The 12,956-nt window shown below is 44.7% G+C and overlaps 1 protein-coding gene across 2 annotated transcripts in view; it reads left to right on the forward strand.

Annotated features, from left to right (window-relative positions):
- Positions 1 to 540: 540 nt before the first annotated feature.
- The window catches only part of ZBTB10 (zinc finger and BTB domain containing 10), a 31,044-nt gene continuing 18,628 nt past the window's right edge, over positions 541 to 12,956 (forward strand). Inside the window, exons 1-2 of one of the 2 annotated variants that reach the window (XR_007508831.1) lie at positions 541 to 1,798; positions 9,058 to 9,955. Coding sequence is in view for 1 of the 2 variants with exons in the window: in XM_049823095.1 (XP_049679052.1) it covers positions 839 to 1,798; positions 9,058 to 9,955 (1,858 nt within the window). In the remaining variant the exon portion in view is untranslated. The remainder of the gene's footprint in view (positions 1,799 to 9,057; positions 9,956 to 12,956) is intronic. The other variant, XM_049823095.1, reaches the window with a different exon arrangement.

Consider the following 12,956-nt stretch of genomic DNA (forward strand, 5'->3'; position numbering starts at 1 on the left):
CTCGAGCCTTCGCCCCGCGGAGGGACCCGCCCAAGCCGGCACGTGCGGGCAGCGCACACGCCGCACGCGCCGCCCGGCAGCCCGCGCCTGCGCCGCGCCGCGCCTAACGGTACCGACGCGCCCGGCCCCGCCGATCGCCGGGCAGCGCAGACCTCCCGCCGGCGGGAGGCTCGGCCGCGCCGCTACCTCCGCTCCCCCCTCGGCACCCGCGGGCCCACCCCCCCCACACACACCCCCGCGCGTGGGCAGGGGGGGCGGAAGGGAGGGGGCTGCGGCCCCTCGGGGAGAGAGAGCGAGGAAGGGAGGAAGGAAGGGAGGAAGGGAGGAAGGGAGGGAGGGAGGGAGGGGGTCGCGCGCGCCCCCCCCCCCCCCCGCCCTGCGGCGGGCGGGGCGGGGCGGGGCGCGCGGCGCGGCGCGGCGGGGCGGGCGGGAGGCGCAGGGGCGCGTGACGCGCCCCAGCTGTCGCGCCCGCCCCGCCGGCCCCCCGCCTGCCCGCCCCCCGCTCGCGCTCCCCCTCCCCTGCGGTGGCTCTCCCGGTGCATTGTGGGAGCAGTCCGTTGTTCATTTGCCATTCGACCTGATCCGGGGCCTGTTGGGACGGAAGCGCCGCCGAGCGGGATCCATTGTGGGGAGCCTGCGGCGGCGATCTAGGCCGGAGCCGGGGGGGGGGGGGAGCGGCCGGACTTCGTTTCTCTCGGCCGCCACCCCCGCCCTTCCCGCGCGGCGGCCGGCGCCTCCTTCCCGCGGGCAGAGCCCTCGGCCGGGCGGGGAGCGGCGGGCCAGGGTCGCGAGGAGGAGGAGGCGGCGGCGGCGGGCGGGGGGCGCGCGCGCGCGCGCCATGTTCGCGGAGATGAACCGGCGGACGCTGGCGTTCCGGGGCGGCGGCCTGGTCACCGCCACGGCGGCGGCAGCGGCGGCGGCGGCGACGGCCGGCGGCGGGGCCGGCGGCGCGGCCGAGGCCTGGGAGCGGCAGGACCCCGAGCCGCTGAACGGGCGCGGGGCGGACGAGGAAGTGGAGCTGGAGGGGCTGGAGGCCGAGGAGCTGGAGGCCGGCGCCGAGGAGAAGGAGCTGCTGCTGCCTCAGGAGGCGGTCTCGCCCCCCGCCGCCGGCCCCACGTTCGCCGAGAGAAACCGCCGGACGCTGGCCTTCCGGGGCGGCGGGGGGCTCCTCGCCGCCCCCTCCGCCGCGAACAATGGCTGCGAGGCCCCGGCCTGGCCGCGGAAGCACTTCAACGGGCGGGGGGCGGACGAGGAGATGGAGCTGGAGGGCGCGGAGGGCCTGGAGCCGGAGGGCCTGCTGGAGGGGAAGGAGCTGGTCCAGGACGGGGGCTCCCTGAGTGACAGCAGCGACGACGAGGAGGACGGCGAAGGGGGCAGCCTGGGCGACGGCAGCGGCGCCGAGGGCGGCAGCTGCAGCAGCAGCAGGCGGTCTGGGGGCGACGGAGGGGACGAGGCGGAGGGCAGCAGCGTGGGCGCGGGGGAGGGGGAGAGCATCAAGCATTTCCCGCTAGCCAGGCCCAAGTCGCTGCTGCAGAAGCTGCACATCTCCTTCCAGGGCTCCTGGCTCAAGGAGTTCCCATGGCTCTACTACTGCCAGGAGACCGGCCTCATGTCCTGCGCCTGGTGCACCGCCGCGGCGGCCGCCGCCGCCCCTCCCGAGCTGATCATGGCCGGCGGGGCCCTGCCCGGGGGGCACGACGAGCTCTGCAAGGGCACCCGCAACTACAAGCGGGCCCTGCTCCTGCGGCACCACCTCTCCGCCGAGCATCGCCTCAACGAGCCCGTCAGCGCCGAGCAGGTAGGGGGGGGGGCGGCGGGGGGGGCGTCCCCGGCAGGGTCCGGCGGAGCTGCGCGGGGCAGCGGCCGGCCTCCCCTTCCGCACGGGCGGGGGCTTGTTTTTTCTTGTTGTCTTTTTTTTTTATGCCCACGTGTGACAAGTTGTTTAAATGGCTTCCTGTGTTTGTTGTGGCGCGGCGTGCAGCTCTCGCACGCCGTCCCCGGAGCGGGAGCCGAGTCCGCTTTCCGATCGGGGCTGGCGCTCCCGCTGGGTCCGGGCAGGCAGAGCGCTGTCAGCCCCGCCGTTGCGCAGCCCGGGAGCGCTTGCACGAACTGCCGTTGCCCGTGGTCGTGCCTGGTCAGCGCTACCTGCTCGGAGGTAGCGAGCGCCGTTTTCGTCGGGTTATCTCTTCATCTCGTGAAGATAAACCGGCGACGTGGGAAGAAGTTGCGTACGAATACCAGTGTTGCGGCACTGATTTAAAAACACTCGTTGCAACTTCCTCCTGCGGTACCGGAGAAGGGAGGGTAGTGTCCGGCTAACGACTGCGTGTGAAACTGGTACTTGCCGCCGTGAAATTAGAATTACTCTGCTGTTCTTAACGGTATGGTCCCCATGCGCTAATCGGATAACTGCGTGTAGTCGAGACCTTCGTGTTTAAATCTTTTTTTTCTCCCGATTGTGTTGCTTTAGATTGAGTTACTGAGCAAGAAGTCTGCAATTGCTTGGTGTGTGTTTGAGATAAACATGTGGTTTCCTGAAAGGCGTGTTAATATGCCAGCTCTCCTCTAACGCTTTAGGACCAGTGAGGCTCTTCATGTTCCGCGCTGAACTTAAAATTACTGCGTTTCTTGGCTGTTCTTACAAATAAGGCAGGGCTAACTCTAGAACATACGTGGATGAAAAGCCTCTAAAGAATACTCGTGTTGAATCACCAGCCTTCTGCAGCCTTTCCTCCTAAGGATGTCTGCGCTGCAAAAGTTCACTCAGATCGCCTAGCTGGCGTTAAACTTGCCAGTGAGTACAAGCTAACGTGCTTCAGGTTAGGCTAGTACTTGCACTGTTAGGCTGAACTTGAGCTGTTAGCCAGAATTAATCCCCAGTTGCTCTGTTTTTCACTATGTAGAGCTCAGTTATAATTAAAACACCCACCTTGCTTGTACAGGTGTATCTGGAGTCTGAATTGTAGCACAGTAGTTAAATTGAGCTTATTGCTTGAGCGCTTTAAGGAGCTCGGGGTACCTTGGACAAGAGCTGCTATTCAAATGTTTGGGTAGGATATCAGGATGACAGATAAAATATTAGGTGAACATAGGTTTTCTTAGAGCTAGTTGGAAAAGTTATGCAAGTTTTATGTGAAACTACTGCAGGACTGCAAGGAAAAACTTAGGGTGCATAAATATCCAAAATATTATTTTTGGATTTGCAAATGCAACGTCCACCTTCAAGATGAATAATAATACCTTTTCAGTAAGCGTGTTTTTAAGGCAGCTGTTGTTACAGATGTTTCGTGGCAGTAGGTCATCTTATCAGTTTCCCTCAATCTGGGGTTTGCTATTCACTCTGCAGTATTTTAACCAAACGTACTTTAAATAACTTGTTTCTAATTTTGAAACTTTCATTCTTAATTTCTTTATATCTTTGAAAATGTTCTTTTTGTTTAATGTTATTGCAGTATATTCTTTACTGTCTTGTTGCTTGGTTTCTAACTTTGAGTTGTGAGTGTTACCCTGTAAAGGTACGTCCTGTCACTGCGTAGCCTCCTGTGTCACTAGATGTTGCTAATTCATGCCACACTTGGAAGTTTCTCTCCCTCCCGTTAAGCTATGTGTAAATAAAACATATTCCAAGCAGTTGTTCTTACTAAACTTACTATTTTTTTCTTTCTGTCTTCCTATCCCCAGTCTGTTGTAAGACTATTAAATACTGGGAGGGTGGAAGGGGGGACGGAATATTGGCTTGCATGTCACAGTAGCCTAAAAGTTAATGTAAGTATTTATTTGAAGATTAACCTCTCATCATCATGGGAATCTTTATAAAAATGAGCCTCTGCTTTTATACCACTGACAGTTTAAGAAAAAGTATTTGTAGTAACTGTAATAATAAATGAAGCAGTATGAGATGCGTCAGTGGTTCTTTTGTACTGTATTAAAGATAAGGTTTGGACAAAGTAAGCTTCTGTAAGGTAGCTGTAGAGAGGTGGGTGTTTTCAAGTGGAAAAGTGCTGGATGCATTCCTGTGCAATTACATTTCAGTTAAAAACTTCTCACAAGGGAAGGAATTGCAGGTTTTCAAGAGTCAATGTAGTTTTCTTTGTGGTGCGCTTTCAGGTTACACTTGCTTTATCAAAAATCTGATTAAGAATCTCTGTTTTCTTTCCACTTTTATGTTTAATTTCCATATCCTTTCACACTCTTTTAATAGCACTTGAATTTCTCTTGATACATATGGTTAAATTAATACCAAAACAATTGCCCCATTTTTTCCTTAATGCCATGATACCAGATACTTGGAACAAAAGTAGGTAATTTGTATCCTGACCGTACTTCCAACATACATAATGAGGCAGCAAAGCTGTTTAGATTTAATGAAACTTGGGAGAGATCTTTCAGCCTTTGTCTTAGAGACAACACACATGTATTCTTGACTTGACAAGCTTCAACTGCAGGGCATGTTTAGCAGCTGCTAATAAACATATGGCATAGTGCCACTGTTCAAGTGCGAAAAGGAAATTGTAGGTGTTAAGACAGTAAAGCAGTGGAAATTTCTATAGGTCTGTTGGATATTACACTCATGAAGAAATGAGTGATGATTTCAGTTTATTTTTGGGATACATTTAATTTGGAATGCCAAAATAATCACAAGTGATTGCAGCTGCTGTGATTCAAGGGTATTGAGCTGTCAGTCGGTGCTTCTTTCTAAGACAAAAATCTTGACTCTCTTTTCTAGTTTTTAAAATAACATGTCCATATTAAAGCTTAAGGAAAGATATAACCAGCTTGAAACTACCTTTGTTTTTTTAATAAATGGACTGTTGTGTTGCAAAAATCTTAAGAAATAGGCACTTCCTGGGAAATCACTGCAAAAGACTTTAATTCAGTGATTAATTTAGATCCATAAGATGCAGATTTATTGGCTGCTGAGGTTCCTTCCCTCAAAGCAGCTTCTTAAAACATTTTCTCTGTGGACATAATTTGAAGCTGAGCTTTGGAAATACTGCCAGAAAAGCTTTCTCTAGCCTAACAGGCATGTTGGTTTAAAGCAGAAGCTCTCCAAAAGGAGGAAGGCCTTTGATGTGTTATTTTTTCCATGTGAACTCTAATTGTTTGCTTTATGTGAGCAGTGATGAATAGAAGTCGTGCTTCAGATCTAAGAGTTACATTATATAGTGTTCTAAGTTAACTTCTTGAATTACTCTTAGCAGAGCAAAAATGTTTAGGAGGGAGTCAGGCCTTCAGAGTAAGGACTATCATTTACTGTATTTTTATGTAGCGTTTTTACCAGACCTTGAACTACTCAGTTGGATGTTAGGCACTTAATGGAACAGTTTTAAATTGCTGAGTGAGGACTATATTATAGGATTATAATTTGAGATAATTTTCCTCCGTAGCTGCAGGTGCTTAAGAAGTTCCTGGTAGCTCACTTTTGTTAGAGGATCCATTTTTCAGGATAAGAATTAATTTCGGAGCATAGGGAACTGCTGTAAAGTGTGGTAGTGGGGAAGGGATTACAAAACTGTGGCATAACTACTTTTCATATACATACAGCTGAGGTGGAATCTATGGTTAGATTGGTTTTGGTTTTGTTTATTTCTTTTTTCTTTTTTTTTTTTCCCCCCTCCCTTCCCTTCCCTTCCCCCTTCTCCTCTCACCTCCCCCTCCCCCATTCTTGCTCCCAGGAGACAGAGTATGCTGATGGCACAGGAGGAGAAAGAAAAGAAAGTTTCTAGTAGCAGGTTTTGATCATCTGTTTTTGCTCCTATAGCTTTTAAGCAAGTTTAATTAGTGAATTATATATATCTGAAATAGTCATTCATCTTTGGGTGTATTCAGATGAGTCAAGCTAACTGAAACTGAGCACAATATTAGTTTCCTTGAGCAGTCTCTGTTCTGTTAGACCGCTTCTTAATCTCGCCTACAGAGAGAAGCTTTTCAGACTTACAATACTGTAGATTCCACAAATAAAACTGGAATAGTCCTGATTTTTATTCTAGATTTCTTAGCAGTTTTTCTTAAATGATAAGGTGGTTTTGTGTTGAGATAACTTAGGTGATGGGAATATTTGGGCTGTATTCTGAAAATATAGTTGACGTCTAAGCAAATATCATTAGTTTGGGGTTCTCATTAGAAAAACAGTACCCTTATGGTGATGTGCCATGAGCACAACATGACAAGCTTGAAAGTACACTTTTTTTAAATTTTCTGTAATTGTTTTCTGCATCTTACCTCCTATTGAACTGTATTGTACTTTTTCTGTACAAAGTGAAGATGTTTAAAACTCTCCAAGGGATATTCCTCCAAGGTGTGTTTTTTTTGTTTGTGTTTGGTGTGTGGTGGTTTGGGTTTTTTTGTTGTTGGGTTTTTTGTTGTTTATTTATTTATTTATTTTTCTCATAGTGAATGTTAACTCTACTTGTCACACTTGGTGTACATAGGATTGATAACTGTTCAGATGTTGGGACTTTCATTTCATTTAAGGTGTGGCATTAGGGTTAGCTACTTCCGTACCAGCAGTTAATCAATTGTTTCCAATATTACAGTTAGTTTTAAAAATCTTTATGCACCCATTTCTGTAAAGCTGTAACACTGATCTGTTTCCCCCAACACATGCCCCTATAGCTTGGACATTAGTTGCATAATATCTCTTATTTTCACTCAGCCTTCTGGTCCTCTCATAATGAAGACTTCAGTCTTGTGTCTCTGTAGCACATTTGTGATCTGCAGCTCCTTTTTTACCATGCAGGCTTGTTCTTTTCTTGGGAAAACAAAAAAATACATTGTAAATCTCAATTTCTTTTTTTATCGGCTTGCTTGGATTACATACACATGCTCAGTTAAAATGTACTCTTATCTTCATTCTTTAATCAGAGATCTGTAAAAAGAAAAGAGCCGCTACAGATTATTTTTAAATTTTGTGTTGCATTTAATGTGTTCTTAAAAGAATTAAATTGTCAGCCATCGTAGCATCTACCTAATATTTACTCTGTGAGGTGCAAGTCACTAATGATTGACTTTGACTAGAGTGACAACACTTTAGGGTATGATAATTTTTGTCTTAATCTGATCCAAAGTCAGTGTAATTGGTGTTTTGAAACTACACAGTGCTCTGTTGCTGGAGTGACAGGAACCTAGTCCAGATCCAAAATCTGCTGAGAACTTAGAGAATGATAGGCTTAGCTGTCACACGTTTGGGACATGCTTTCAGAGCTCTGATCTGAGGGAGTATTTGGGTATGTCAGAGAATATGCCGAAAAAATTAAGCCAAGGTTGGAAAAAGATCTGTTGCTCGTTTTCACATAAAAGCCTAATTGCATTTATTTCTACCTCTTCTTTTCACTGAAGTGTTTTTCAGAGAAGTGTAGAGATTTAGAAGCAACTTGAATGTGACAGCAAACTGAAATTTCTCTGCAGGAAATGCTGAAATAGTAAAGTTTCTATGGTCATGCTGGGCAATTATTTGCTGCTTATAGATGTAAATACCATTTTAGAGGATGTATTTACAGTCTCGGTTGTCATCCCAGTGATCCACACTGGGATTATAACTTGAGGCGAGTACTGATTAATGCACTAATTCCTGTGTGGTGGAAAGTGACTTTTTTTTTATATAGTTGGCTTCTACCATAGTCCCAAATTAAGGGTAGTTCTCTTCTGCAACATGTATTTTAGCCCTGGTATAGATTATGGGCTCATGACAGCATTACCATTACTTTGTTAATGCTGATTTTGACCTGTAATGTTGAGGCAGTCAAGCTTTAATGATACCTCTAGCCCCTAAATATTTGAGTTGTTTTAGAAAATGAGAGGAGAAAATAATGCCATAATTTGCAAAATCTGATCTTCTCTCATCTTAAACCATATTGGAGCCAGCCTCTTTTGAACTGTCCTTATTTGCTAGGGAAAAAGAGAGATTGTTAGAGATCGGGTATAAAACACTCTGTCATCATCACTCCTCCTGATGGTAGCACCTGTCAATCAATATAAGTATGGTCTCAAATATGCCAGTCTGTGTTGTTTTCTGCTTTCTCATTTCTAGTTTTGTAGCTACTTTGTAGCAGCTCTGAATCATCATTGTCTAAACATCAGTTAGAAGTTTTCTAAATGCTCTAAAATCCAGTTCAGATCTCTTGTTACTTATCAGCTACTCACTGTCTGAACTAATCTTTAATAACAACTAATTTCTTGGTGTTGGATTGTCTGATACTACTTCTAGCAAAATTTTCAAGTTGCGTTTGAGGTCACATCTTAGGTTGTAGAGAGACAAATAAGTATGTATTGTCTGCATAATAAGTACGGACCAGTTAGAGGTGTTGCTACTGGAAAGTTTCAGTGAAGCTTGATTCAAGAAAGTCTTAGTTAAATAATGTAATGGAAACTTAAGTTTTGTTTGGTCACCTGCAATATTCTGTCCACTGGTCATGCGGTACACCTATTTAATCCTAAGCCTGCCAAAATTAGAAAACAAAGAATAAATGCCAAACTTGTAGAACTGTGTGAGAAATATATCTGCTATTATAACTACTTCAGTATTATGTTTTCTTTAAAGCGTACAAGATGGATGGGAAGATACAGACCTAATCTTTTATGCATTCATCTCTCAGCATGAGAAAATGCTGAATCAGTTATCAGGGTTCCACTCATCTGTTTTAAGTGGAGATTTCTAGGGAAGAAGGGGGGGGTATTGGGAACCATCTACTTAAATCTTTGGAAAGAGACTCCTGAATCTCTAGTGTACGTGGGTTAAGAAAAACCTTCATGGTCAACTAAATCTTTCCTTACATTTGGCCAAAATTTCACTTCCTTTGCCCTCAAGGCAATTCTGTGAGTTCTGTTTTTGTTTCAAATTTGGGGATGGAGGGTGCAGAATGAGATTGTGATTCTTAGTTTTCAGAATATTTTTTAATTATATATTGCTGTCTGCCTTTATGACCAAGAACATAAAAAAATAATCTTTTTAATAACATTATCTTCTTAAGTTTGTTTTCATATCCTTATTGTAGTGTTGGAGGCCTAAGGAGAGCATTCATTAAGAGCTAATTATAGTTGTGGTTTTTTTAATTGCAGGAGTCAGAGTTACCATCAGAACTGAATAATGAAGGATACTGTGATTTTAACAGCAGGCCAAATGAGAACTCTTACTGCTATCAGCTCCTGCAAGAGCTCAATGAGCAGAGGAAGAAAGGCATTCTTTGTGACGTTAACATTGTGGTGAGCGGGAGGGTCTTCAGAGCTCACAAGAACATCCTGGTTGCAGGCAGCCGCTTCTTTAAGACTCTCTATTGCTTTACAAACAAAGAAAGCCGTAACCAAACCACTGTTACCTATTTAGACGTTGTTGCTGTTCAAGGTTTTTCTGTCATCTTGGACTTCTTATATTCTGGTAACCTCGTGCTTACGAGCCAAAATGCCATTGAAGTGATGTCGGTGGCCAGCTACCTTCAGATGACGGAGGTTGTCCAGTCCTGCCGCAACTTCATTAAAGATGCCTTAAACATAAGTATAAAATCGGAAGCTCCAGAGACCGTTGTTGTGGATTACAACAGAAGATCTGTTAGTAGGGATGGTTTGTCTCCAAGGGATCAGAAAGTTGCCAGCTTCTGGGCAACACGAAACCTTACCAACTTAGCAAGTAGCATAAAAACTGAGAACGATGGTTACTCTATTGATGAGGGCCAAATGGAAAGCTACCAAATGAATGACTGCAGTTGGGTCCAGGACAGCTCACCTGAAATGGCTGAAAATGAATCTCAAGGTGAGGGAAAAGTTTTCGTATGGAATGACATGGGTGCACAGGGACAATCAGTTCAAGAACCTGGAAAAGCAAGAAGGAAAAACCAAACTGCAAAGAGATTTATTTATAATATACCACCTAATACTGAAGAGAACTCAGAAGATTGCTCAGTGTTGCAACCATCAGTCCCATATCCAGAAGAAGATTTGTCATTTATTAAAGAAGAAGCAGGTAAATATTGCTTAATGTCAATCATGTCATTTCAAAACTAAATTATTGAATAAAGTACATGACAATGCAACTTTTATAAAGGTATGTTGGATAGGATCTTTTAGTAAAGTCAGCACACCAGTCAGTTTACTAAATCGGGAATCTGATTCTCCACCTGGGGCACAGCAGTGTATCTTTGGCTAGAGAAAGGAATGAGAGTGCTGTGCCGTGCAGAATGTAACATGCTGTTTGCATTTGACGCTTGAGTTGGGGATCCTTACCAGCTGGTAGAAGCTAAAATTCTTACATTTACATTTAAACTGTAGCCACTATTAAGCACAAAATCAAGGAATGATAACTGGTGGCTAATGATGTTAGCTGGTAGCACAGAGATAAAGGGCCTTTATAATTTCCTTTCCTACACTAGCAAAAGATTTTTCTGGTAATCTCCCTCACTTGAGTGTCACCCAGAAACAGAAGTCAACTTTCCGCTGCTGTTTGTTGTAGGGGTATCAGGGAAGATACAAAACGGAGTAATCCTGGCTAGTATAATAGAAACTCTTAAACCAGGCTTGTGAAACAGATTGGAAAGAGATGCCACAATGACATACAGTAGGAGGAATATCTTTTTGTTGAAATATTCTTTAAACAAATCATGAGAGTGACTGAATTCATACGATTTTTTTCCTTAAGGATCTATGGTTAATGTAAATGCTAGAATAAGATTGAATATCTGTTTGCTAAACAAATATGGTCACACAAAGAATTCCAGGCAGACTGTTCACAGTGTAATTGGGATTTGGGGCAATGTAACTAAGTTCAGAGTTTTATTTTTTTAATAATTATTATACTGTATCAATAGTTGAAGTATATATTTGCAGGACTGTCACTTACCTATATCACTTTTAGATGAATTAGCAGTTTTGAAAACTTACCCCAATTTAGGAGTGAAATTAAAGGTGAATTTGAGGCATAGGTGGAACAAAGTGTTTTAGATGTGTCTGTTTCTAAAGCATTTTAAAATGAATGCTGCCTTCAAGTGTCAAGGGACTGTGGCTATCCTCTGCTTACCAGGTTCAAGGAATAGAATTAAGATGGAAATTAAAAAAAAAAATAAATAAATAAAATCAGCACCCACACCTGTGGGTATAGAATATTTCCAGATATTTTTGTATTCCAGTGACAAAACAGAGATTTGAAAGCAGCCTGAGTTCTAGGAGAGTCTAGGAACCTATATTTATTTTGGTGGACGGAAGGATAGCCTTAGTTTCTTCCTGTACACCCAGACTTGTTTAAAAACAAGGCTGAAAGAAATCCTTTCAGTAGTGGCAGGGACAGGCCATTTCTCTTGGGGCCCTGAAATGCCTCTACCTGCAGTGCTGTAGATGCCTCTCTGTGTGGCTGGCAGCTGCTGAGGTGCGAGAAGGCAACAGGTGAATGAATAGCGGTCCAGCAGAGGGCTTGTGGTGACTCTGCACTGTACTGTACTGTACCAGTATATATGCATGAGCATCATGATGACATGCGACAGTGTAGAGTGATGCAGACTGGAGCTGTGGATGTGTACATCTGGCACGTGAGCAGGAGCAGCCACTAAAAGATAGGTCCATATACTTAGCAAGCAGTGTGGCACAACAGGAGCAGCTCTGGAGAAGTGGCCATGCTGAGGAGCCAATGTTCATTCTGTAAATGCTTCAGGGGGCTTGCTTATCTCTGGTCTTCATCTCTGAATTCAGTGGGTAGGTCTGCTTTAGCTTTGCAGTTCAGCTTGGGAGTGTGCACTTGTAAAGTTAATTTCCTGATCTTCTCTTATTGTCTAAGCTTTCTTAGACTGCACAGGGTTTCTTCTGGCTGAAATGAAAATAGAAGCTGTGTTTCAGAAACATGCCTCTTGCATGCCAACTGCTAACAGGCCTTGGGTCCACAGCACCAGGTTAGATCTAGCCTTCAGTAAAGCACCTTTAGATGTGTATGGTGGGGATGTTGAGTCCTCAGCACCCACGCAACAAATCTGCCTGTGCTGGGCTACGCTGCTTGCTAATAATACATACTTGGTTGCAGCGGCATCAAAAAGGGCAGCAGAGGGTCTGGAGCAGGAGCTGAGGACCTGTCTATTAATTGCACAAACATCAAATTTCTGACACAATTTAGCACTTGATTTCTATTTCTGATTTATAGGGGGTAGATATACAATCTCTTTTACTGTTGGAAATACCACAGGTAATATGTCTAATCAATGATGTCCTCAGCCACAGAAATAAATACTTACTTGCATTCTGCAGAACTTGAATATGTGGTGTGGAGCTTTCTTGAAAAAGTAATGGATATGGGCAGTGCAGTAATGATTAAGCAAGTTTAGACCTTACTCAGTTTTTTGGGGCAGAAGCGCCAAGGTTTCCTGTAACTTATTGTACTAAAGAATTAAATTACAAAATACAACCATGCAACATCTTGATGAAAAGAGCTGTATTAGAGGCTAGGGGCACACTGAATTTGTGCTGTGGTGTCTGTCCAAAACCATTCAAAGTTCTGTGAGTGCAGGAGGGAGTTTATTTTATTGAACTGTAAAATAGTGTCAACTAGTGATCTCCTTGGTATTTTCAGAGCACAACATAAGTGGTCTGAATTAAATAATTACATTTTCTGACAGTGTTAGAACCATTTTGGAATCCATATCTACTATTCTTATAATGAGGCCTTTACTTTTACAGAGTTTTTATGTGCATGCATGTTGTTTGAAACAAGAAGAGATGTTGGAAGTAAGGCTTGGTATAGTCTGTGCTTCAGCATTTGGTGTTCTTTCTCCTCTACTGCTGGCTGGCTTTTTCTTTGCTCTTCAGGTAGATTCCACTCTTAAACATTCTTCTTTCAATTGCTCCCTTTATGTCCAAGAAAAGGTGGAAGAGGGAGGAGTGGAGAATTGGAAGAATGACAAGAATGAGTTGTAGAGTAACCTGCAGGTTATACGGTAACTTTTCAGTTGTGGATTAAATTTCTTGTGGAGATGAAAAACTACCAAAAC

The sequence above is a fragment of the Accipiter gentilis genome, chromosome 2, assembly GCF_929443795.1.
Source record: "Accipiter gentilis chromosome 2, bAccGen1.1, whole genome shotgun sequence".
Classification (NCBI taxonomy): domain Eukaryota; kingdom Metazoa; phylum Chordata; class Aves; order Accipitriformes; family Accipitridae; genus Astur; species Astur gentilis.